General features: G+C 42.2%; 3 protein-coding genes across 12 annotated transcripts in view; 1 reads left to right on the top strand and 2 right to left on the bottom strand.

Moving 5' to 3' along the window:
* Positions 1-2680, bottom strand: part of Gdap2 (ganglioside-induced differentiation-associated-protein 2) — a 57503-nt gene extending 54823 nt beyond the window's left edge. For 4 of the 5 annotated variants that reach the window (XR_015666093.1, XR_015666085.1, XM_087627712.1 and 1 more), the window contains exon 1: positions 2490-2680. The gene's annotated coding sequence lies outside the window, so the exon portion shown is untranslated. 5 annotated transcript variants of the gene reach the window in all.
* A 66-nt stretch (positions 2681-2746) lies between these two features.
* Wdr3 (WD repeat domain 3) lies at positions 2747-25281 on the top strand. Of its 2 annotated transcripts, NM_001107705.1 has the most exon segments (27): positions 2757-2806; positions 3884-4086; positions 4901-5110; positions 6952-7070; positions 7955-8033; positions 9405-9500; positions 10318-10431; positions 10602-10703; positions 11421-11518; positions 12307-12411; positions 13069-13299; positions 13596-13689; positions 15392-15493; positions 16756-16841; positions 16976-17111; positions 17802-17858; positions 18727-18827; positions 18954-19065; positions 19519-19653; positions 19894-19944; positions 20343-20408; positions 20817-20909; positions 21106-21153; positions 21746-21789; positions 23256-23384; positions 24329-24422; positions 24620-25281. In NM_001107705.1, coding segments are annotated over 26 exon segments (2829 nt in total). In that variant the 5' UTR covers positions 2757-2806; positions 3884-3915; the 3' UTR covers positions 24776-25281.
* Positions 20234-27101, bottom strand: part of Spag17 (sperm associated antigen 17) — a 244918-nt gene continuing 238050 nt past the window's right edge. For 4 of the 5 annotated variants that reach the window (XR_015669308.1, XR_015669316.1, XR_015669314.1 and 1 more), the window contains one exon: positions 20692-20859. The gene's annotated coding sequence lies outside the window, so the exon portion shown is untranslated. 5 annotated transcript variants of the gene reach the window in all.

Below are 27101 nucleotides of genomic sequence, written 5' to 3'. Positions count from 1 at the left end.
GTGCGTGAGAACTCATTCATGCAGAGATATGCATATATCTGAAAGGATTTCCAGATCTAGGGATGGACTGAAAACAAGAAGGGGTCAAGGCATGATGGGAGGGGGGGGGCAGATGACTACAGTAATCTATTGAATAACATGAAACCAAAAACACTTCTCACTGGAAAACTTCGAACAAGCTTGCAAACAGACACTGTAGTTTAGTAAAACAGGCTCCTGAGACATAGTTTCGTATCAGAGTTGTCATATTCCAGACTAGATCAGATCTATGCATTAAGCCAAACACTTTCTTTCCATGTTAGTTTAAGAGAAAGGACCGCCAAACAAAAAGAAGCTACCAAATATTCTTTATAATTCAGAGTACTTTGTAGCTTGTTTCCCGCTACATCCTGCCTTCATTAGCTTTTAAAAAAAATCTAAACTGTGATTTGTTTGAAAAGTTGAACTGCCCAGACAGACTAGATTTTACTATTCAAGACTGGGCAGCATCAGACAGAACACTTTGTCTCAGTCACTGTCTTAAAACCTGATTTTCAAACAGGTAAAAAAAGAATGGTATCAAGTTGGGTGTGGTGGCACAAGCCTTTAATCCCAGCACTGGGAGCAGAGGCAGAGGCTGAGGCAGGTGGAGTGCTGTGTTGGAAGCCAGTCTAGCTTATACAGGTAGTTCTAGGACAGCCTAGGTCTCTCTACATAGAGAGATCTTATCTCAACAAACAAAATGAATGATGTCGCCTTAAAAAGGGAAAGTGAGAATGACCTAAGAGGACAAGATGACTGTCAAGTGCTTATACAGATGAGACAAGTCTGGAAAGTACATAGAGTTGGACCATGCATCTGACCTCTAATAATAAAGCAGCGTATTTGTTGCTTTTGGTTAATAACAGGTCTACTATTCTTTATGGCTCTGTATTTCAATAGTTAAACACCCAGGATATATAAGGGTGAAAACACCTACCATATTCACCAATCATACTAAAGCTATTTAACTAGAGTTATTTTATGCAAACGGAAAGAAAGCTGCTCAGATGAAAACACGATAGTGCCCAAATATATCAGTAACAAATGCATTACAACAAGAAAGACCTCTAACCTTCATCAATGGTCCCAGGTAAATTGCATGTCATCATTCAAAAACATACAAAACATATGCTTTACTGGTGAATTAGCAGTGTAACCCACGGATTAAACACGCCAGAGCATGCTTCAGTTGCAAGTCTTCATACAGTGTGAAATTTGAAACTTAAGGTAATAATGTTGTTCTTCAAGTGCTAGAAAATGTATCTTAAAGTACTGGATAAGAAAATGTGTGAGATTAAGGTGTGTTATTACAGTGTGGAGGGCCAGGCAATGCCTTTAATCCCTGTGCTGTGTAGGCAGAGGGAGATGGATCTCTGTGAGTTCAAGGACAACATGGTCTACAGAGAGCTCCAGAACAGGGACTTTGTTTGAGTGTAAGGAGGGGGTGGGAGGGTGGGGGAGTCGGGGATGCGCTATCGGCTATCTTAGCACTCTGTATCTAGACCAGGCTGGCTTTCCAGTGCTGGTATTAAAGTCATGGACCAAACCTGGCTTTGATCCCATGATCAAAGATGACAACATCAATTGCCAACTAAAGGTTGGGTAGGCTTGAAGCTATTTTTCCACCAAAGCACACATTTTGCACCTCTAACAAGGTAATGCCCAGCATCTACAGGAGGTAGGAACCGTATACACCTATTCAAATGCTCCTCCCCTGCTTGTAAGAAATCTCTCGTCTAGATTTCTTGCCTTCTAATTCATCCAACCCAATACAAATGATTCTTTTCTCAAAACAAATTTCTTAAATACAGAAGATGAGACGAACATGTTTTAAAACATGAAGAAAACATACCCGGTAAATAATACTTAAAAATTTAAAGGAAGACTACACTTGTCTACCTGTCTAATTTCTAGGTTGGCTACGAAGGTCTTGTTCAATAAGCCACGGCAGGGATCACCTCTTTTGTATAGTGATATAGATAGCTACAGGCATCAGAGCTCGTTTCTAAAACTTCTAGACCAGCCCAAGGATGGAAGAGGGCAGAACTGAGATAGAAGAAAAGCTAATTTCCTCTTGTTAACAGAGCGGCTCAGACTCAGTCTACAATTAAGGACTGGCAAGCCCAGGGTCACTTCCCCCTCAAGTGGCCTGAGAAAGGAAACACAAAGCCAGGTCAATGTCACTCCATGGACTGCAGGGTCTCTGGACAACTCAGCATCCTGAGCTCAGCCTCCGACCACAGCGAACCCAATTTATAGGACCGACTGGACTAGACTTGAGCTGCCACCCTCTGGGCTGCTCGCCGCACCGTGTCCCAGCAAATCCCGGGACCTGCGTCCCTACAGCTTAGCGACCCAACCTGCCCGGAGTGCGAATCCCAAAGCCTGGGAGGACCAACCAGCCAGATCCCTCCCAGCGCCGCACCCGGCTGTGCTACCCTCCCCTCCCGGCTTCGCCCTCCTCTCACAGCGCTCAGGCGGGCCCATTCGGGCGGCGGCCCGCAGCTCAGATCCGTAGCAGAAGTCGGGAGGGTGACATCTGACACTTTGATTGCCAAAGGCGGAGGCTGAAGCGAGCCGGTCTCCAGAGGACAGGGTGACTGGCGACAGCGTTCTGACAGCAAAGGTACCCGCTTCCTCTCCACCACGCCACCCAATCACAGAGCTCCGTCGTCATTTCCGCCTAGAAGGTAAGGGAAACGCCGGGCGGAAGAAACACCCAGCCGGACCGGAAGGGGCGGGTCCGGCTGGCGGTGCTGTCTGCTGGAACCTCGTGGAGGCTGAGGTGAGTGTTTATGACTGTTTAGGGATCGTGAGACGCGGTTCCCCGCACTGTGGTGTTCACAGGGCCGACGCAGCCGAGGACTCCGCGCTGAGGGAACCAGGGAGGTCGGGGAGAGTCCCTTTGCTGGAGCCGTCTGCACCGCAGATCCCAGAGGCCGCGCGCTGCTCCCGGGCTAGAGAGTGCAAGGCCGCCGGAATTGCCTGACTGCCCTAGAGTATTTCGGGGATGGTGTATGTTAAAGTAACTGGGTCCCTGTGGGCCCCTGCGTTTGCAAACAGCTTAGTCCTTTAAAGCCTCGGGTAGGGACAGTGAATTTGAAAGCAATAAGCAGAGTGTTACTATGTCTTTAAGCGAAGAACATGGCGAAGCGTGGAAGTGCTAGGTAGAAAACTAGTGCCTCAACTCGTTGAGACAAGCTGGAGGTGAAAGTGCAGCAAAAAGAAAACTGGATGGAAAAGACAGACACATGAACACACATACATAAAAGCTGAGGTCCGTTAGTCTGGCCTCTTAGAGAAGCTGCAGTACCTCCAGAAGCTCTGCGTATTTACTATATACAGTTGAACATGAAGGAGGGCTTATTGCATTAAACTGAACTAGGACACGGGGTTATTGCATACAGCTAATTGTGATGGGCATGGTCTGTAGGGAGCAATGTTCAATCAGTAAACGGGGCAAGAAGGCTATGGTGAACATTTTCTGGAACACTTACAAACATCCCAAGTGAACCAGTGGAAGGTATAGCCTCTCCTGTTGGTCTGAGGCATTGAAACCCTTGACATGGCTCCATTCATGTCAGCAAGACCCACTAACTCTGGGCTTCCCCTGCCCTGTGCACAGAGTCTGTGAATTCTAGGTATCTATCTGTCTTTCTCTGCCTTCCCAGTGTTGGGGTCATAGACGTGCATTTCTTTGTGCCTGACCTTTTGTGTGGGTGCAAGGGATCGTGCTTATATAGCAAGTACTTTATTGTCTCAGCCAAGTTACATGCTTTTGATCACATAAAAATTGGTTCCTGTGTGTTAGACATGTAGAACCAATGTACTGCAAAAACAGAATTTTTGTTTATTTACGCAGATTGCCTCCCCTGTGGCATCAGACATCCTAACATGGGGCTTACCAAACAGTATCTCCGCTATGTGGCTAGTGCTGTCTTTGGCTTGATTGGCAGCCAAAAAGGCAACATTGTTTTCGTGACACTCCGAGGTGAAAAAGGACGCTACGTGGCAGTACCTGCCTGTGAACACGTTTTTATCTGGGACCTAAGGAAAGGCGAGAAGGTGAGTCAGAAACAAGTAATTGACACTCTTGGAAGGGTGAAGTGGGAGAGCCTTGACTGACCTGCCTACATTCATTTGTGTGTGAGCCCTCATGAGATTACTTCTCTCTTTTTTTTTCTAGACAGCTAACACCAAATTCTGGTGTGTTCTGAAAGTCACAGCCAAACAGGAGCTTGCCTCTTAGATGTGTGTTTGTGTTCCTTTCCATAGGTCATTATTTTTATCCATTATTTAGTTCTACTTTGCACATTCTGCTTGTTCTCACAGCCACTTGTGAAATATTAGGATTTCCAAAGGACTGTCACCCTGCTGTGTTGTGGGGTCCTTCTCCTAAACATAAGGATGAGATGCCTTAGTCACTGAACTCTGCTTCAACTGTGACTGAAGCTATTACTCTTTTGCCAAGTACATAGAGATATTTGTGTTATCCCTCTTTACGGTGTGATTCCCAAGAGGTGAGAGGAGATATATATATAGGTTTATAGATATAAATATATAGATACTTGTTGTTCCCCCGAGCCTCTTGGGATGAAGCTGTTAGTGCTATAGTGCCATGAGGTTGATTACCACAAATCACTTGGATAAAATTTGGTCTCTTATCTCATTGCCTGGATAATTTGCATGTATACACCAGTGTCAAGCTTGAGAGGAAATGATTACCTTGTTAGGAGTTCACGATCTTTGCTTGTAGAGTTTTATCCTTGTGTAGCAGTGACTGGAAATTGTTGGTACTGTGTGACTGAGATCATTCCCACGCTGCTGTCTTGATACATGTCTCACTCTTCTGTGTTGATTTTGATTTTTATGATTTCAGATCCTTATCCTTCAGGGGCTTAAACAAGAAGTCACTTGCTTGTGTCCCTCCCCGGATGGGCTGCATCTAGCTGTTGGCTATGAGGATGGAGCCATCCGAGTCTTCAGCCTCCTCAGTGGTGAGGGAAACATAACCTTCAATGGACACAGAGCAGCCATCACCAGCTTAAAGTACGATCAGCTAGGAGGCAGACTGGCTTCCGGGTCTAAGGTGAGCCTCAGAAACAGGTGTCCAGGGTTGCTTTTCACCCTTAATGTAGAAGAAGGTTAGTCATGGAAATTGTGCTGAGATTGGATTCTCGGTGTCCAAGCTAGTATACATTTGGGAGAAAGTGAGGAGAATGGGTGCTCGTGAGGCAGTGTTCTACCCGTTTCCTGTTATGTTGTCTGACAAAAGTCTGTGGAATGAAAGAATGAGAAAGAGAGGTACGTAAAGTTAGTGTCTTTCCTGTGTTTTAAAAGTTGATGAGTTAAAGCCAGGTGCACACCTTTAATCCCAGCACTCAAGAAGGGGAACCTACATCGCTGGGAGTTGGAGGCCAGTCAGCCAAGCTGTGTCTCTGGGGATACACAGTGAGAGCCTCTCTCAAAGAAGAGGCAAAGAAAAGCCATTTCCCAGCACAGGAGAGGGGAAGTGAGCTTTTTGCAGTGGTAGCTACTGGGAGAGGAAAGTCAGATTTCATCAATGGAGAGACCCTGGGCATATCAGCCACGCTCCGGCACACCCGTGCTCAGAGTGTGGGCTCCAGTTTGTTGTCGTTGCTCCTTATGCTGCAGTTTGCTTTTTTAAAGGAGGAAGAAGAACATGAAGTTGGATGGCTAGGAATGTTCAGAGGAAGAATATCAAAATATATGAAATTCTCAAAAAGTAAAGACAGTAAAGGAACGATTGATAGATTTGAAACATAAATTTAAAACATTAAACTTTTTATATTAAAAAAAGTATAAAAAGAAAGTCAGAAAATATTTAATAAAAAATATCATCCACCTATTAGACTTGTAAAGTAAGATGTAAAAAATAACATGTAAAAGATAATATCAATGAAAAAGAAACAAGATGAAGTGCCATTAATCACCACAGATAATGGGAAAATTAGCATTAGTTGGTAGAACGATTGTCTAGCATATAGGAATTCCTGGGTTTGGTCCCTAGACCACATAAACTTGCCCTATGCTTATAAATCTAATACTTGGAGATGCCTGACCTCCAACCTCAGCTGCATGGTGAAATCAAGGCCAGCCAGGGCTTCATCAGACCCTATTTTAAAGAAAAAAAAAAAAAAAAAAAAAAAAAACCAGTGTTCAGGAATACAAATTAAAGTGGATATGAAGAAAGCGTTCTTCACGGAAGGAAGGGAATTGGCAGTGATTTTCAGAAATGTAATAATACCCAGAGTGCGCAGATGGGAAGCAAGTCTCATATAGATTTTAGGTAGTTTTAGAGTTGTAATCTGAGGGTTATTATATGGTGTGAATGTAAATCTATAAAAATTACCATGTCCTTTAACCAAGAATATCAAACTGTAGTTTTTATTTATAGTAGGATGAATGCACAAAGATTTATTCAGTTTTGCGTATTTATAGTAACAAAATTGGAAATGACTCATTTATGTAAAATATGAAATTTAAATCGTAATACTAGAAACTAGAGTACAACAGAATTAACTATCGAAGTGCATTAAATAAAAACATGGTTTTAAGTTGAATACAAGGCATGGACTCTTTTCCTTTTTTATTTTGTTTCATGGTTTTGATGTGCAGTCTGAACTGTCCAGCTTTCCTCCCAAGTGGCTGGTACTGCAAGGGCTCGCCACCATACCTAGCGAGCTCTGTTTGCTAATGCAGAAACAGCCTGGAGATCCGATGCATATGTAACTAGAACAATGGGACACAAAGCCTCTGGTCATTACTCCTGGAGGAAGGGTGGGCTGCCATCTTACCTCAAGCTGTATAGGGTGGGGTAGTGCCGTGGAGGTGATTGAGCCCCATCACTTGTCATTTGGTCGCTGGTGATAAGAAAACTTTTTCCTTGTGTGTTACTTTGTCCTCAAGGATACGGATGTCATTATTTGGGATGTGATCAATGAAAGTGGCCTCTACCGTCTAAAGGGACACAAGGATGCCGTCACACAAGCTCTGTTTCTCCGAGAAAGGAATCTGCTAGTTACAAGGTAAATACAAGATGACTTTGGAGATAGAGGGAGTTGGCCTCACTGCTTGCTGCTCCCACTGTGCTCCTGGTTGTGAGTCAGCGTGCTCTCTCAGGCTGCCAGCTTTCCGACTCTGCCTCTCAGGTGCTAGACTCATACACTGAGTTACAGTGTTTGAATTTTTTTCTGATTCTCCTGTACAGTGGGTAAAATGCTAAGCTGTGTGTTTGGTATCCTGCCTTTTGAGGGGCTTTAGAGGCTTAATGAATATCTGCATTTGAAAATTTTATTTTTGTTATGTTGAAAGTGATCAAATATCAGTTTCATATGGTTCAGCCTAATATAGCCCAGGCATTCACTCAAGGAAGACTAGGATCATAGGGCTTGTTGAATAATAATTAGAAATCCATTGTAGTTCCTCAGAAAGTTACTTCAGTGTTGGGTGGGCTGAGAAACCAGCAATGGACCAAGAGGCCACAGGAGAAGCTACAGAATAATGCGGGTCAGAGGACGTGTTCAGGGTTTTACAGATGTGGATTAAGAATCGAGCTTTAGAGACCACAGAGAGGATACTCGGAAAAAGCTAAGCGGGTGATGTGGGTCACAGGGGCTGAGAGCGCTGAGATGTTTCCGTGTTATCAGTCAGAACGTAAGTGCTGTAAGGTGAGGTGGTGGGAGGAAGGCAGGTGATTGGACTGTGTGTTCTGTGGTAGAAACGAAGCTTCTTGTTTTCGTGGCTGAGCGGCCTCATGGAGAGTTGAAAGTCTTTGCTTATCTTGATAAACAGTAAAGTAGAATAGCTTCCAACATAACTGTTACTATTCTAAAACAAGAAGCGGGTTACTCACATACCTGTTAGTTTAGCAATTCTTCCTAGTTAAAATCTTTTTTGGTTTTTCTTTTAGTGGGAAAGACACTATGGTGAAGTGGTGGGACCTGGATAACCAGCACTGCTTCAAAACAATGGTTGGCCACCGAACTGAGGTATGTGTGGCACCATGGCCTCCAGAGAAGAATGACAAAGCAAAAGATGGTTTTCCTCCAGTATTTCAGGCTCTTTTTACTGTTCACTGATCTGTCTCCTGTCCTGAGAGACATTGAGATTGTCTGGGAGGAAGCAATGCCAGCTATTGGAACAGTTGTAGCTTCTCTGGTATAATACACACTAGCCTTGGGTGGCTTATAACCTCTGAGTTCATTTTAATTAGACTCATCTATGACTGTTACACTAGTCAAGAGTTCTTTAGAGGAACAGAATATATAGAATGAATCTTGATATATATAGTATATATATATATAATATAGATATATAGACATATATTATATATAAAGGAATTATTAGGATAATTTACAGGTCGTGGTCCAGCTAGTCCAGCAATGGCTGCCTACCAATAAAAAGTCCAAGAATCTATTAGTTGTTTAGTTCACAAGACTGGATGTCTCAGCTGATCTTCCATAAATGCCAGAGTCCTGAAGAAGTAGGCTGTAATACCAGTGAAGAAATGGCTTTGCTAGTGAGAGGGAGCAAACAGACAAGAAATGAGCTTCATTCCTTTATGTAGGCTGCCAGCAGAAGGTGTGGCCAGATTAAACATGCATCTTCGCACCCCAAAAAAATCTGTTAAAGGTGTCATCTTCCCACCTCAAAGATCCATATTAGAAGTTGATCTGTCCACTACAAATGATTTAATTCAGAAAAAACTCCTCACAGGTGTACCCAATCATTTGAGTTTTAGTTAATCCCAGATGTAGTAAAATTGTCCACCAAGAATAGCCATCACAACTATAGGGATGTTTAAGGATGTTTTGTGTACAGTGCCTTCCCCAGGACCTTACATTCAGCAAAAGGATAGTTTTACGTTTACCTGGAAAAGATCTATTCAGCCAAATTCAGAGAATATTTTATATATTCCAGCTTCCTTTTATATGAGACTTTCAGAAACATCCTTGTAATTATGAAGTGGAAAATGATTCTGTGAAAATTGACTGGCATCGGTATTACGGTGTCTCTATATATTCTTAGATACTCAAGGCTGAGAGGTATGCAGTCGGCATTAATAAGGCATCTTTTATTTGCCAGGCATTACCGACAGCAAGTATGAAACCCAGAGTCATGGATTGTGCTGTGGTTTTGTGATGAGTAGCTAGTATCTAAATGGGGCAGGAAAAAAGGTAGAGAAGTCTTTAGTACCATGTGAACAGTTTTACCACAGGCCATCCACCCTCTGGATAAGTGATTCTGTTAGTGAATTTTGAAAAGAATTGTCTTAATATACTTTTTCTTAGATGTAAAATGTCAGAAACTTCATTGTGCCACTTGCAGTATTAAAAAATGATACTGTTTTGTATTCTTAGGTGTGGGGCTTGGTTCTGGTTTCAGAAGAAACTCGACTAATCACTGGGGCTGCAGACAGTGAGCTGAGAGCCTGGGACATCGCCTATCTACAAGAGGTAGTCACTGTGTTTGATTCGTGAGCAATTGCATGTTTTCATGTTCAGCATCGTATTGACTTAGTAGGCGTTCTTACACTGATGGCCTGCAACACTTCTATGCAAAGACGTCCTCCTCGTGCACTCATTGCCCTGGTTTATTTGAGCTGGAAGGGGAAGATTTAAGCTTACAGCTTTTGGTAATAGTGCTAATTAGGTTGTGGCATTTTGCCTTGTACACCTGGGCCTCTTGGCATGTGTTGGAGAATTTTAGAGACCTTTCTCTTCGGACAACATATATGTAGGGTACATGCATTTTTGTATGTAGGTAAGTTCCCTGGAGACATACACTGACTATCAGTTTATGTGTGTGGGGGGTAATTGTAACTTTAGGCTTAATTGGAGTTAGTATAGAGCCAGAATGAGTGGCCATTATGATGGGTTTTGTATATCTTAAGACTTAGCATTTGTTTTTTCTGTTTTTAAGGAGAAACTGTAACACCTTCCAGTGCCTTTGCCATTACTCATACCAGTGACAGTCTTTCTTCTAAAATATCTTTTCTCCTACAAATTTTGAAGTTGAGGAAGAGTTGAGCCATTAGTTTTTACACTCTTATCTGCTTGCATATGGTCCTCCTACTGTGGAAAGCCAGTGAGATAGTATAATGAACAATGTTGTGGTGTATATATTTGCAGTTTCTAATAGATTCTGACATTCTCCTGACATTGAAGAAGTTTATCAGGTGACTAGTCAAGATGTAAGTGGTTATGAGTCTTTGGAGTTAAAGGTTATTTCCTGAGACATTTGAACTTTTATTCTTCTATCTTTATAAAATAGATTGATGACCCAGAAGAACCAGAGCCCAAGAAAATCAAAGAGTGTCCAGGGATACAGGACACGCCTGAAGCAGAGGACCGCACCCTTGAGGCGGATGATGAGAAGTCTGAAGACGTAATCTTCTTTGTGTCTTTACTTGGGCTGAGTAATGGGGCAGGGAAGAACAGAATCTCGGATCGGCATCTCTGCTGATCACTTAGGGAGTATTTTGTCACCTGCATATATTTGCTTGTCAGAGGTTTCACAGGACATTTAACCTCCATGTTCTCTGGCTTCCTGTCTAGCGCATACTCTCATGTAGAAAAGCTGGCTCCTTAATGCGAGAAGGAAGAGACAGAGTTGTGAACCTTGCCGTGGACAAGACAGGCCGGATCCTTGCTTGCCACGTGAGTACGGGCTCAGAAGACAGTCAGAGCGCTCACTTCAGTGCTCGTTCCTTCATCATTCACTGTGGGCGTGGACCTTTCTTCTGATTGTGATGATAGTTCACAATATGAGTCTGCAATGATAGCTTAATGGTTAAGGCCGAGCACTGCTCTCCCGGAAGACCTGTGTCTGGAGCCCATCATTCTTGTTGGGCAGTTCACAGCCACTTGTCACTCCAGCTTGAGCAGGTGGTAGTCATACAGGTGTGGCCTGTGCACATACCTGCCCACACAGACGCACATGCGTGCATTCTCTCTCTCTCTCTCTCTCTCTCTCTCTCTCTCTCTCTCTCTCTCCTTCTCTCCCTCCCTCCCTCCCTCCCTCCTTCCCTCCTTCCCTCTTTAAAATTTAGTATGTATTCCTACGTGTGTCTAACATCCTAGCACAACGTTCATAGCATCATGAAAGTAACTATATTTATTATTACTAGCCATTTATTAAATGCTGGCTTTTCCATTATCATAAATGTGCATGTTCTGTTTGGCCTTCAAAAGGATGTTGAGCAGGAAATAGCATTCCAATTTTTATAGACTATAAACCCAGAGACTAAATCGTTCAAGGTGATCTAGCCAGTAAGGGAAAGCAGATAAATGTTTCTGTTCAGTTCTTATCTGGTGTAGCCTAAATTATAAACTGCCTGACCTAGACTCACACTTGTCTGCCTTTTGCCTTCCTAGGGAACTGATTCTGTGTTAGAAGTATTTTGTATTCTTTCCAAAGCAGAAGTTCAGAAGAAAATGGATAAAAAGCTAAAGAAAGCTAGAAAGAAAGCAAGGTATGTTTTTGCTTTTGTTTTTATTTTAAATAAACTTAATAGTCATAAAACATCCTGGATAGCCATTTATTACATAACTTAAAGGAAACATTTACTTGATTATCTGTTGGAGCTAAAAGCTAGAGAATGTGTGGAGTACCAGTACCCCACAAGGTTTGAATTTCTAATTCGTACCTCTTTATTCCTAACACATTTTTGAGTTGCACTAAGAACCACACAGAAGTATATTGCAGATTTTTAAAGCCAGGAATGCTGGGATTGTGTCTGTGCCAGTGTTAGGGTTGCAGGAACAGGAGACTGCAGCTTAAGAGACACTGTTTAAGACTGGAGCACAGTTAAAGATGACAGACATCCTATGTGGGTGTCTGACACACATAAACAGAGATTCGAAAGAAGTCCCTTATCAAACTTAAATGTGGTTTTTAAAGTCATCTGATGGCAGATGTAGAGGTGTGTTCTGCTCACATGTCAGGGTCAGGCTCACTGCAGCTTAGACTTGGTGGAGAAAGTTCTAGAGTTAGAGAAGTCCATCAGGAATGCTTCAGTGCAGTGACTTGGGTGACAAATTATTACAGGAGACGTTATGGGCCTGTTGCATTCCAAATCTGTTATCAAGGATAATACTTTCAGTGGACTGTAGTCTGCTCTGTCAGTTCTCGGGGTAACCTTGTGACTAGGCTGCTCCCCCAGAATCACTCTACTTGTTTGTGCCAGGACCAGAGTGTGGCTTAGTAAGAGCTAGGCTGTTTCAGGAAAAGTGAGTTGTGAAAAGTTGTTTCCCTTTCTAGATTGAACTCTGCCAATGAGGAGGAGGACCCTGAAACAAGTGTCTCAATGACTCTGCAGGATGAGATCCTTCGGGTAACCAAGATCAAGACTTCTGCCAAGATCAAGTGAGTGAAGAGTCCGTGTCAAAGTGTTACAGAGTAATAAGCTATCAAGTCTGCCTGCATTGTCCCAGTCTGCCAGCCTGTGTGTGGATTACATTTGAAAGTGGTGATCTTGTCACACTCGCAGCCCGTGTGTCCATTTTTATTATTACCTTTATTGATTCCTTCATTCTGCCAGCTAAGAAAACTGTAGTCTTTGTTCATAAGGTATTTTAAATGACTCATAACACAACACAGAAAAAAATCACCTGTCAAAACTAAGAGCTGGCCCAAAGTTTTTTTCTTTTAAAAGAAGCCTGGGCTTGTGGATCTCTGAGATGCTTCAGTAGGTGTAAAGAGAGGTGCTTGCTGGCAGTTCTGATAGCCTGACTCTGGTCCCTGGGACCCACATTGTACAAGGAGAGGACTGACTCCTCAAGTTGTGCTCTGACCTCCACACTCATGCTGTGGTCCATACAGTACATACATGTACATTCAGATAAAGAAAAGTAATAAAAAGGCCAGGACCCAGAGAAGCGTGTGTGCGTGCTTGCAGTTAAACTGTGGGTTTAGAACATCACTAAGCTTTTCACACAGAAAATGTTGGCTTCCTGAGCCAAGTTAGTAGCTCCCCATAAATAAAATGAAAAAAAAAAAAATTGTGATGACTTTCCCACGCAGATCTTTTGACCTGATTCATTCGCCTCAAGGAGAGTTAAAGGCAGTCTTCCTGCTGCAGAACAATCTGGTAGAACTGTATTCGCTCAGTACATCCTTGCCAAACCCCCAGCCTGTGAGGACAAGCAGGATCACCATCGGAGGCCACCGCAGCGATGTGCGCACACTGTCTTTCAGCTCGGATAACATAGCTGTGCTTTCAGCCGCAGCCGAGTCCGTTAAGATATGGAACAGGTCTGTGAGTTGATGCTTTCCGAGCCTTGGTCCGGTAGGATTGTCTTTTCTTTGTAGTGCTTCTGGTACTTTTCTCTTTTCTTTCTTTCTTTTTTTTTTTTTTTTTTTTTTTTTTTATGATTGTTTTCCTCTCCAAACAAATCCGGCTTTGGCCCATACTATTTTTCTCTTGACTACAAATGCGAGCTAAGAGTTAGACTCGTCTCCTGTCACGTCACTCTGTGTGGCTCAGTGCATTGCAACGCTGACTTGTACGGTGGGAGATGGTTCTTTAGCGTGTGCTTTCTTTCTTGTAGGTCTACCCTGCAGTGTATCCGCACCATGCCTTGTGAATATGCTCTCTGCTCCTTCTTTGTTCCTGGTGACAGGCAGGTGGTCATCGGGACAAAGGTAAAGTTGGGGCACCTCAAGACACCCTTGAGAAACTGGAATTTTTTAACAGCATGTGGGTAATTAGTATATTAGAGGTAGACAATAGTTCATTGACTTTCTGGTTTTGGTGTTTTTAAAGTCTTATTTCCTTTTTTAAAAAAAATCAAACCAATGTCAAATTACAAAGGACATTAAAGTCAGTACAGAGGTGACTGCCATCAGCATTTTGATGGTTATTCTTACATGAGTCTTATAAGTGTAATTCAGTTTAATTGCTGATAAGATATATTAGTATTAACTCATATAACATTACCAGGTTTGACACAACATGGCTATATAAAGCCAAGCTGACCGGGTCTTCATTCTTAGACTCGTCAGTTGAGGACAGTCATACACAGACACAGATTTGGACTCAGATTACCTTTCAACCCTTAGAGAATGCTGCTTCACCTTGCAGCCATGATGAGACTCACAGAGCCACATCTGAGTACTCTGCCACAGTAACTTTGCAACTTTTGGAAATTTGCTTTAGCCCTTAACCTGCTTTTCTTGGAGTGTACAATAAACAGACCGGTCACAGCGAAAGCAAGTAGTGAGAATGTAGTGGGGTAAGCTTTGTGGGGTGTGCTTGTCTTGACACAGGGATTGTATAGCCCAGACTGCCTCAAACTCAGGAGTCACCTCCCAAGTGCTGCAACTGGATTCATGTGTCACTGTCTTCAGTTGTGGGCTGTTTTGAAAAGCGTTTTACATATATATATAATCACTCTAATCCATTGTCAAATATGCGTGTGTTTTATTAGGAAACCATTGTGCCATAGTGGCTATTTCTTGTCCAATGAGAAATATAAAATGTTGGAAACCATTCCAGGTCCTGTTGGAAAGAACATTTCAGTTGAAAGTTTCACTCATTTTTTCATCCATCCTTCAACAAATGTGCATGTGCTGTTTGTTGTTGGGAGAGTGTTTTGTGGACTGCCTTAAGGGCTTCCTATAAGGTTAATGTGTAGTTCCTGGCCGAGACAACGCAAGACAGTTAGCACTTGGCTCTTGTGCTCCTCATGTCATCTTTCAGATGCTAGTGATGCAAGCTTCATTTTATAAAAAGCAAATTACTGGAAATGAATTCTATATCAGCCACAGAGTTAGAAAGAGTCAAGCCTAGGGCTGAGGTCTCCTTGCTTCTGCTATCTGTCATGTGGCATAGAAGCTCATGGAGTTAGTAGGCTTTTGCCTGTGTCTGTTAAATGCTCACACCAGGGTCGTGGCCTATACAGACATCTAGGCAAGAGTCATAGGAGGGTTCTGGTTCTCACTGTCAGTGTGTCGCAGAAAGAAGAAACCAAAACCACTGGGGGAGACTTGGTAGACAGTGACGTAGACCTGAGTGGTCTATGTAAAGCATAGATGAAATTTAAGGACTGCTGTTTCCATTTGAATGGTTGGATTTGACTGTGGCTGTGATTCGGAACTAGCGGAAGAGGCAGAATCAACAACTGCAGGGTTGTACGATTCACAGCAGTGTATGAAAGCAAGCAGTCCAGCCCTTGGTGGTTAGTACATATCTCATTGGGAATGATGTCTTCAGATACGGAATGCAGAAAGGACTTATGCAGGATTTATTTCCTGAGCAGTTGACCCATATTGTTGCTTTCTAACTTTCAGACATGACTAATGAAGTCTGTGGATGTGCTCCTTACTGCTCTGTTCACTTTCCCAGACAGGAAATATGCAACTTTATGACCTGGCCTCGGGCAATCTCTTGGAGACAATAGCTGCCCATGATGGAGCTCTGTGGTCCATGTCTCTTTCTCCAGATCAGGTAACTATACAGGACCTTAAAGCTCTGGGCGTCTGCACTCTAACTGCATCATAGATCTGCCAAGTTTAGTTACCTAAGAAAGCTTCCTCTCAGGTTGCATTAAAGAAAGCCCTCTATGTGTCATGTAGCTGTTGGTCCTCAGCAGTATGGCTTTTTTTTTTTTTAAAGATTATTTATTTAATGTGCAACAGTGTTTTGCCTTCTTGTACATCTATGTGAAGATGTCAGATCTAGAACCAGAGCTATACATAGTTGTGAGCTGCCGTGTGGTTGCTGGGACTTGAACTCAGGTCCTCTGGACGAGCAGCAGTGCTCTTACCTGCGAGCCATCTCTCCAGCCCTAGCATGGCTTAGTTTTAGACGATGCTTGTGGTACTTTACAGAGGGAAATGTTTTCTTAACACCTTAGCAGAGGATGAAATACACTTTGTTGTTCCCCTGTAGTCCAGTGATGACTGGGGAAATTCTTCGGCAAATGTGTGACTCTTGTGACTCAGCAATAGTCATTATAGTGCATGTGTGCTCACGGTGCTTTATCCACTGAAGTATTACAGGAGAACTGATGCAGACGCTGCTCTGGCATTTTGAGTTTTCTGTTTTGGTTTGTTTTTTTTTTTTGACAGTACTCTGGCTTTACCCAAATATTTTCAATGATAGCAATCCTTTACTCACTAGAAGTATCTATATTTGGAAAAGCTAGATTTTAGAGAGGCTGATGTCACATAGTATAAAATACACATGGATATTTTGCTCTGCGACGGGGCAAAACATCCCCATATTCATAACTGCATGAATAGACTGCAGTTGTCTTTCTTGATTTGGAAAACTACCATTGCAAAGGTGTTTGAGCAGGGACACTGCAGGAATAGTTTCATACCTTCCTGAGGTGAACACGGAGACAGACTAAGCATGTTTAGAAAGCTAATCTTACTGCTTTGTAGTAAATTCATTTGACTTCTGCCCTCTTAGGTGGAGGGAGGGGGTGGGGAGGCAGGAGTCTCCACAATATTCCCTTAAAGGCTTTTCTTAATGCTGCTGGGGAGGACTCACCTGGGATGTCAGTGACCATGTCCGTCAGTGCTAGTCTGTGCTGGCCTTCTCAAGTAAGGTCTGTGACAGCGGAAAACATAGTGAGGGGTGGCCACGGTATTCTTAATTGTTGTCATGTGCCATTCAGTAAAAAAGTTTAACTGTTTTAATGTGTACTTAGCACAGTTCTTGTGTGAAAATAGCTTTTAACTGAAGTGTCACTTGATTTTCAGCGTGGCTTTGTGACAGGTGGTGCTGATAAAGCTGTCAAGTTCTGGGATTTTGAGTTGGTGACAGATAAAAATAGTACCCAGAAGAGGTGAGAGGAAACTTCTGTGGGGGCTTGAGGGTGAAGTGGAGAATTGTTGATTTGTGGGCCTTTCTGTGTCAAACTTGGAACTGTCTGTCTATGGTGTTCCCATCTTTTACTTTTTCTTGATACTGTCTGGACAGACTCTCTGTGAAACAAACTAGAATCTTGCAGCTAGATGAGGATGTCCTATGTGTCTGCTACTCTCCTGATCAAAGGCTGCTGGCTGTATCTTTGCTGGACTGCACTGTGAAGATTTTCTATGTTGACACTTTAAAGGTATGATGGTTTGTGCTTGGAATATTCTTTGTTACCTTAAGAATTCAGGATAATCCTATGTGATAGTTTATATTTTGTTATTATCTCTTAGAATCCTTGTCTTTTCTAATGAGTGACAGAAAGGTAGTGGATCAGGATGGGAATGAAGGTGGGAAAGAACTGGGAGGAGTAAAGGGAGCGAGCCTGTGATCAGGATATATCACTGTGAGAAGAGAATCTATCTCCAGTATAAGGAAAAAAGAATTGGGATGGTAGCCAGCAGTAGTGTATTTGTAAAGATATAGTTATCAAAGCACTGAGTGTGTTTGAGAAACAACTAGTGTCACAGGTTCATCAATTTTATTTAAAACTAAATAAAGTGCTAGTTCATATTCAGAAGATCTAGAGATAGGAATTTCCATCCTGTCATAGCAAGCAGCTTTAAAGGTATTGCTAGGTACAGGCTGCTAGGCATTCTCTCAGGACTGGCTTGTGCCTCAGGATAATGTGTGAAACAGTTACCCTAGAGAGTAGGTTTTGGGGATGTCCTTTGTTGGATTTCAGGGTTCTTGGCAAGTATGTGTAGGGTCTCCATAGTAGACACAGGCAGTATTAGAAAGCAGTCCAGAAATGTGTTAGTATTATAAATTTATATTAGCTCCATGTGTCTAGACAAACAGGAATTAATTGTATTCTTTCTTTCATGTTTAGTTTTTTCTCTCACTGTATGGACACAAGCTGCCTGTTATATGCATGGACATCTCCCATGTAAGTAAAGTTTGTGAGGCTCTTTTCTAATTCATGGATTTTACTCGATTGTACAGCACTTGCATCATTCAGCTGAGTTTATTACAGCTTCCTCCAGAAAGTCCCAGGTCTGTATTATAGTACAGCATACACATGGTAATGTTTAACAAATCGTATCTAAGTCCTTCTAAGTCTACAGTGGCTCTGGGAGGTTGCTGCTCTGAATTCCCTAATTGGTAGAGCATTCTGAAATTCACGGTTTTTCAGAGGCACCCTTTATGCTGCAGGATAGCACAGTTGAGGATCTGAATATTGTAGTATTTTGCTTTGAGTAAGTATTCTCATTCTTGGGAATCACTTATTTCCATAGTGTCATTATGATTAAAACTGTGTATTTGAAAAGTGTCTACTTTGCACCAAAGGAAAACGAATGGATTCCATATCTGTGAGATCCTTGTATGAAAACAGCCTTTTGAACCATTCAAGGGAATGGGGATTTGGGGGAGGAGGGGTGTGATACAAGAATAGGTTATACCCTTCTAGTAGGTTTTTTCCAGCCTCATTTTATCTTTACTTTCCCCACCCTCCCCACAAATCCCGTTCCAAAGATCAGAGTAGCCCTTTTCTTATTTAACTGAGTGAACACATCACTTGACCTTAAGGCACACAACAGCACTGTGCTGTGACATTGTCCTGTGACAGGGTCAGAGTCCATACATTCACTTTCCAACCTTTAAGAAGCTCTGTAAGTCTAAGCACAATTACTTTGGGTAGAGATGAGTATGTTTTTGCCCTATCATAATATTTTTAAAGAAATGAATTACATATCCCGGTTAGCTTTTAGCTGTCTAGCTTAATTAAATGCTAACATTTTGTTTCTTTGCCATAGGATGGAGCACTAATAGCAACTGGTTCTGCTGATAGAAATGTGAAAATCTGGGGTCTGGACTTTGGGGACTGCCACAGGTCTCTCTTTGCACATGATGACAGGTGGGTGTAGTCCTCAGAAAGGATCTGTTTAGCTGTTCTCGAAAGCTCCAGAGTAGGCATTCCCACCGATTGTAAGCGTGCTCTGACTCACTCACCTAGAGTTTCTAACATTACTCTTGCCCTCAGTGTGATGCATCTCCGATTCGTGCCCAAGTCCCACCTTTTCTTCACCGCGGGGAAGGACCACAAGATCAAGCAGTGGGATGCGGACAAGTTTGAGCACATCCAAACGCTAGAGGTAACACCTGCTTGTTTTGCTGGATTGGTACTTGCCTTGGTTAGGGTTCCTATTGCTGTGAAGAGGCATCATGACCATGGCAACTCTTAGAAAGGAAAACATTTAATTTGGGCTGACTTACGGTGGAGAGGTGTAGTTCAATGTCATGATGGCAAGCTGAGAGTTCTACATCTGGAACCACAGGCAGCAGGAAAAGAACTGAGAGCCACTAGGCCTGGTTTGATCTTCTGTGACTTCAAAAGAAAACCCTACCCACTAGTAACACTTTCTTCAATAAGGCCACACCTCCTAGTACTGCCATTCCCTATGGATCTATGGGGATCATTTTTGGCTTAGCCACCACAGTACTTTAAGAACTTCCTTTAAGAATATTTACCCTACCCACTAGCATAAATGGTGGGAACCAGTGAAAAAGTTAGACTTCTTTGGGTCATTTGTTTTGTCTTTGTCCAGGGGCATCACCAGGAAATATGGTGTTTGGCTGTCAGCCCTAGTGGAGACTACGTGGTGTCAGCCTCTCATGACAAGTCTCTGAGACTCTGGGAGAGAACGAGAGAGCCTCTTATTCTTGAGGAAGAAAGGGAACTGGTAAGACCTTTAAGTTTGGTTTCATGTTTGGTGGGGGTGACTTACAGACTGTCCCTGCTGAAGTTTTCCATCCAGTGTAGTCACGGCCCACACAGGAGGCATTTCCAAGACCAGTGCCACACTTGACAGGTTGGCACAGGTGCCACTGGCATCCTGCTCTGAAAGAAGCCCTTCTGCTGCCTCGGTCGCTCTGCAGAGTCTCCGTTTGCCACTCATTAAAACTTGTGTGTCTCTTGGCAGCAAAGGGAAGCAGAGTATGAGGAGAGTGTGGCCAAAGAAGAGCAGCCAGCAGTAAGTGAATCTTTTGGGACATGGGACTATATAACTTCCAGTACTCACAATGGGAGGGATTGAGAATGAATGCCAGAGGCTTGCTCTCTGTTGTTAGAATGTGTGTAGTGTTCGATTCATTGTATAGCTGGTTCTGTGATTAGCTTAGTGTGAGAAGTCTATCATTGTGACCTTTTCTTTTTCAATGAAACTTTATAAGGAAATAAAGTATTTATTCAGCAAAACAAAAATTTAAAAATAGACTCAGAAATTGAATACATTATAAACATTTACAGGATAGTGCTCATGATGATACAAATAAAACATTTAATATTGTACCTATCCTTAATGGGAGATAGTGACTGTGGCATTTTTATAAAATAATACCCGTCTTGTTCAGGATCTCATATGTCTGGCAGGTTCCAGGGGAGACCCAGGGTGACAACTACTTCACTGGGAAGAAGACAATTGAAACAGTCAAAGCGGTAGGTTGGCTCTTATAATGGGTTTCTGACTTTTTAGTAAAATCCTTACCCTGTGTTAGCCACATAGCTCTGTGTGGCACAAAGTAGATGAATTCCAGGAGTTGCTCATTGCCTTTGTCTGATGCCCTTGGACTTGGTCTGACCAGCATGGGGCAGTAGGGGAGCTCATCTCTTCGGTGTTCCCAGGAGCTGCCCTATTGTGTCCCATATGGTCTCGTCTGAGTCCATGGTATTTGGTCTCTTTCTTACAAATTAAAAATAAGAGAAAACCGACAACTCTAAGTGCTGCGCTGCACTCCGGCTGCCATGTCTTTATTAAGCTGATTCAGGCTACATTAGCCAGGCCTTCCCAGCTCTTGGGTGTCGTGGGTGTGCACTGGGTGATCTCTTCCTTTGTCGTCTGTGTAGGCTGAGAGGATCATGGAGGCAATTGAGCTGTACCGAGAAGAAACTGCAAAAATGAAAGAACACAGAGCCATTTGTAGAGCAGCGGGGAAAGAGGTAAGCGTGTCTATCAAATTACACACTTACCTTGTAATCTACAAAAAGAATTGTTAAAGAGACCATTTCCGGCTTAAATGAGATAAGGATACGTGATAAAGGCAGTAAATGTTATGTGAGTCAAGCATTAGGATAAGTCAAACTGTGGGAGGAAAGAGGCTTCTTTTAATGACTTGGCTTTATTACTTCTTTATAGGTTCCTCTTCCTGTCAACCCCATCCTGATGGCCCATGGCAATATTTCTGTGAGTGGGATGTCTGTTTCTCCTTGGTGTTTCAGGGGCTAACTTCAGAGATGAGAGGGAGTGAGGAAGCACTGTGACTTGGGGATACGTTCCCTGGGAAGGCCTTTGTTTCCAAAAGTCTGAGTGTCTTCTAAAACAGCTTGCATCTCAAAGGGCTGCTGGTGAAACTTCCCAGGATGCGTCTGGGTTAGACCAGCCTGCCTCTTCCACCTTTAGTGCTTCTGCATGGTCGGCATCCACAGCTCTCTGAAGACTTGTCTGCACATGACCTCTGATACAGATCTTTGTAGGAACAATTGACAAAACCCGTCATGAAGAAGGGAAGAGATGTATCAGGAGAGCATGTTTATCTAGGAGTTGCTAGTTATTGCACGTGTTTTCATTGCAGCAATCACAGAATATCTTCATTGTGTAGATATGAAACCGGCCCAACTTACAAGGAAGGGTAGTCATAAAGGACATAAGGACATGGCTTAATTATAGCCCTATGTGGCTAGCTGCAAGCCCACACAGCCCTGTCATGTGGGATGGACGCAGGCCCTGGAGGAAAGCCCTCAAGGGTGTCACTAATGCTGCCGTCTTTCCTTTGTAGCCCTCAGCGTATGTGTTAGAGACTTTTAAAGGGATCAGGTCAAGGTAAGTCCTAGCGCACTATTGTAACTTGACAGGATAGCCATTACTGAACGTCTGAGTGTGAAATACAAGTTGGAATTGATAGTTTTCTTTCTTTAAATTTTAATTGTCAAAATTTTGGTAGAAAACAATTATAATACATTTTGAAGTATAAGAGAGGAGGCTCTTAATGTATGAAGGATGTTTCGAAGGACAGATGTTGAAGGTAATAAAGTAGTACACACACCAATCTGATACCAACTCTCGGAACCTCTTCTGCTGTATATTTTGTTCCACCTATTTTGTCTGTATACACACTTGGAATCATATTGTGTAAGTACTACACACAAGCTGATTGGGTCACTCGAGCTCTAGAGAGTCACTGCGTAGGTTTGAATCTTCTTCTTTTACACCTAGGCCTTGAACATTTGCTCATGTTATTAATATTTTAAAAATATCATATTGTTCAACATCTTTAGTATAAGTAATAACTATTATTTGCAGCCTTTCTTATTTTTCTATTATTGGTAATAATACAAACGTGTGTGTGTGTGTGTGTGTGTGTGTGTGTGTGTGTGTGTGTGTGTGTGTGTATCTATCCTTGAATATTTTATAATATTTTCATTTAATATATTCATTTGATTAAAAGCTATAGTCAATAAGAATAGTACAAAGTATAGTCAATAAGTCTGATATAAAGTTTCAGTTGCTGTCTTTTGTGTTCTGTGATGGTATGACTAGTTCTTAGAATTTGATATAAAGAGGTTTATTTTTCTAAATTTTAATGTGTACAGTAACCCTTACAAAAGTGAATAGAGCTGCCAGGGGATAACGCTGAGTTTTCATTAGGAAACTGTAAAGGGAATTTGACAATGGAGGTGCAGAAACACATTCCAAGATAGGAGGGTTCAGTTCTCAAGGGTTAGAATTGTTAAACTAAGAAAGGGATTTTTGATCAGAACTGAAATCCCTTGAGATTTCTAACTGGAAGTGATGGCGTGATCCTGGAACTAGTTTTAGAAGAAGCAAATTCAAGTGGTGAAAGGTCGGTGTGAGAATCACTGTTGCCCAGTCATCATCATAAACTCAAAAGCCTTGAAATACATACGCACACTTAGACATCTGTGTATACAGTCAAGTATTTACGTACAGTATTCATGCACACTGTGCATACACAATGCACAGACTCAGTGCAACAATTGGTGTGTATTTGTGTGTGAGAGAAGCCTGAAGATGGAATAGAGTGGGATTTTCAGCAAGGCTTAGTGAACAGTGTTCATCTGCAATACTCAGGTCCCCATTATCCAAGGGGCTAAAATACTCTAAACAGTGGTGTTGAATGAAAAGACATTTAAGAGTCATTTTGAGTGTGAGTGAATATTTAGCTCTGATGCACAGGATTCTCAGATATAAAAGCAGGAAAAGCAGTAAAGGAAAGTCAGGGTAGCTGACAGCAGTAAGGAGTGTGACAGTTTGCTTTTCCTTCTCAGTGAACTGGAAGAGGCCCTGCTTGTGCTGCCGTTCTCCTATGTCCCAGACATTCTTACGCTGTTCAATGGGTTCATCCAGACAGGATCAGATGTCGAGCTGTTGTGCCGGTGCCTCTTTTTTCTCCTCAGGTAGCATGTTCTTACAGATACTGTCTCTTCAGCCAGACCACTCTAGCTGTGTGCCAGCCGAGGCTGGCATTGTTTGGGGATTACAAACTTTGGGTTTCGTTTTTCGGAGACTTACAAAATTGCTCTTGCCATTGGCAATCATTCCTGCTTTTGAAACAAGGATCCTGATGACCCATTTCAGAGTCAGGTGTTTGGTGAGACTAAGCTGTAGCTCAGGTGCTGCAGTCTAAGGTGAGGCTAGGTTCATTGCTCACCAGCCACTCTACCCATGTATTTTGCTTTAAATTGTAAAGCCTAACCTGATCAGCTTTGTTAACAACATTTTAAAAATAGCCAGCTAGTGTCTCTAGGTATCTATAGGCACAGAAGGCAACGGAGGGGACATAGGCAGGGAAACTAAGGAATATACATGTAGTTAAACAGCTGTCTGGTAAAATGACTAAGATTTTAGTAAATTGGCCTGATTTTGCTTATTTTGAGAGATAGGCTTTCACTATTTATCCTGGCCTGCCACACAGGTGGTTTAGGCTTGCCCACCTCTACATTCTGAAGGCTAGGATTACAGGTGTATGTCACCATAGCTGGCCTTCTTTGTTATTTTTGAGACAGGATTTAATTCTAGCCCAGTCTAGCCTTGTCGTACAGCCTGGGCTGGCCAATAAATAACAGTCTTGCCTTAGTGCCAGGATTGCAGTGGTAAGCCACAATGCTCATCCTTTTGCATGGATACTCGGGATAAACTCTAGGTCCTCAGGTTTCTATGGCAAGCACTCACTGAGCTCTCAGCAGTCCCCGTGAGCTAGCATTCTTCACTGTATCTTTCAAGCTTCCCATTGTAATCTCTGTGGTAGATTGCTGAAGAGAAGATGTCACTGGATTAGCAGGTTTCGAGAAGGGACCGGTAGGTCGGATCCTTTCTTTACAGTGCGACTGTTTTCTTTTAGGATTCACTTTGGCCAGATCACCAGCAACCAGATGCTTGTGCCCGTGATAGAGAAGCTAAAAGAAACAACTATTTCAAAAGTCAGACAAGTCCAGGTAAGTGTCTGTTGTAGACATCTAATGCTGGGCAATACCAAACAGGCATAAATCTGTTCTTAGGGTAAACTTTCTGTTGTCATTTGCAGAAGTTGAGTTTTCAAAACACAACAGAAGTGCTTAGTAAGGCAAGGAAACAAGACAGTACTCAGAAGCTGCTGTATTGACTGAAGTTTGCTTTTTGTATTCTTCTCTAGGATGTCATTGGCTTCAATATGGCTGGTCTCAATTATCTTAAGAGAGAATGCGAAGCAAAGAGTGAAGTTATGTTTTTTGCAGAAGCTACTAGTCACTTGGAAGAGAAGAAGAGAAAACGAAAAAATAGAAGAAAGATGATTTTAACACTGACTTAGAACTGGAGTGCTATATCTTTTCCTGCTTCTCTTCTAAGGAGCGTTCACATAAACTGTGGGCAACATCTTAAAAATACCGAAAAAGAAGATCATGTTGTAGATCTTGGGGTATAGAAGTCAGCCTTGGCTGAAGAAACCCAACATGGCTGTGAGTTCTGTCTTCCATCTTTTGAAAGAAACAGATTTAGTTTAAAAAATCTGTATTTTTCAGAGTTGGACCTTTAAATTACAGCAAGAAACAAAAGAATATTTTTAATTGTGTATTTGATTCATTCAGAAGTGTGAATTTTATTTATGGCAGATTATTTGTATTAGAGCTTTTCCATTCAGCATGTGTGTCTTTGTCTTCTAAAGGAAGAATCATGGACTGTGGGGCTGGAGGGATGATGGGATGCCTGGGGAAGCCTCCTTACACCATGCAGGTTGTTGAGTCTGCATGTAAGATCATGATGCTGTTTGTACTTCTGGGAATACAATAGCTTTTTCATTAAAACCACTTAAAATAACTTGCTGGCTGGCTGAATAATAGAGAGGTGTCTGATGTGTGTGTGTGTATATGTATGTGTGTATGCATGGTAGGAATTTGGGAGGTATGGATGTCTAGAAAAAGAGATTGACTCAGATAACTCTGGACCTGGGCTTTTTTTAATAGGGAATTTCTCAATTATTAATTTAGATTCTAGTCAGAATTTTTTTTCTAATCTCCTTAAGATAAGGACTAGAGAGAAGGCCATTCTGAGTTATCTTCCAAACTTTCTATCTAATGGAACCTGTAAATGTGACCTTGTTTGTAAAAGCATCTGTCAAGTCATTTAGCCTCTAAATGAGTTAATCCTTACGAGGGGTGACACAGAAATTCACAGTAGGTTGTACTGTGTGAACAAGGCACAGGAAGGGGATGCAGCTGGTACTAACAGTCTGGACACACAGCAAAGGGCAGTAGTGAAAAGAACCCCACGGCTGCCAGAAGGAACCAGCTCTGCTGCTGTTGGTGCCTGAGTTTAAACCTCTGGCCAACAAGCTGTGAGAAAGGCTCTCGTGATGTGCAGTGCTCCACTGTGGAGCCCTGGGAACTAGAAAAGCGTCATTTCACTGCCTTTGTCATTCTGAGCATAGAGTGGAGCTTTCAGAGCACTTAGGATGTGTGACCAAGGAACATAGGACAGCACATCACAAGAGTCCTGTGAGCTAGATGCTGACAAGATTTATAACAGTGTAAAGCAGTGCCACTGCTAAAGATTGCTTAAGAATACAGTGATTTTGTTTGTGTATTTATTGACTTATATCAGAAAGAAATCAGGCAATAACACCTTTTATAATAGCCTCAAATGATATAAAATATCTTGAGATTACTTTAACCAGCTAGTGAAAGACTTGTATGATAAAAACTTGAAGTCACTGAAGATATCAGAATATGGAAAACTCTCCCATGTTCATGGATCAGTAAGATTAATAAAATAAGAATAGCCATCTACCAAAAGCAATTCACAGATTTAAATGCAATGCCCAAAACTTTCAAAACAACTTTTCATAGAAACTGAAGGATGATTTTCTGCTTCATAAGCAAACACACACATACAAAAACCAAAACCAAAAATAGCTTAAACAATCCTGAGTAATAAAAAGTACAGAAAATATCGCTGCCCCTGATTTCAGATTGTACTACAAAGGTTATACTATGCTAAGACAAACGGCATGAATTGATACAAAAACAGACACATCGAACCCTGGAATCTAATTGAAGACCCAGACAAATCCACTCACCTATGGATACCTGAATTTTCTATAAGCCAGAAATATATACTTCGGGGGGGAGGGGGATCACATCTTTAGCAAAAGGTGCTAGTCAGACTGATTGTCCGCATGTAGAAGAACCCAAGTGGATCCATACTTGACGCCCTGTACAAAACTCAACCCTAAATGGATCCAAGACCTCAACATAAAAACCAGACATACTAGACCTGATAGAGAAAGTGGGGAATAGCCTTCAACTCATTGACACAGGAGACAACTCCCTGAAGTAAGGCAGTAAGATCAACAATTGTTGGGACTTTGTGACACTTAGAAGCATGGGTATGGCAAAGGACACTGTCATTCACACACAGTGGCAGCCTACAGAATGGGAAAAGATCTTTACCAACTATATATCCAATAGAGGACTAATACCCAAAATATATAAAGAACTCAATAAAAACTAGACATCAAGAAAATAACCCAGGGCTAGTAAGATAGCTCAGTGATAAAGAACTCTGGCTGCTCTTCCAGAGGTCCTGAATTTAATTTCCAGCAACCACATGGTGGCTCCCAACCTTTAGAAGGGGATCTG

Source organism: Rattus norvegicus, chromosome 2 (genome assembly GCF_021556685.1).
Source record: "Rattus norvegicus strain SHRSP/BbbUtx chromosome 2, alternate assembly SHRSP_T2T, whole genome shotgun sequence".
Classification (NCBI taxonomy): Eukaryota; Metazoa; Chordata; class Mammalia; order Rodentia; family Muridae; genus Rattus; species Rattus norvegicus.
This window is presented reverse-complemented; position numbering and strand designations above follow the sequence as displayed.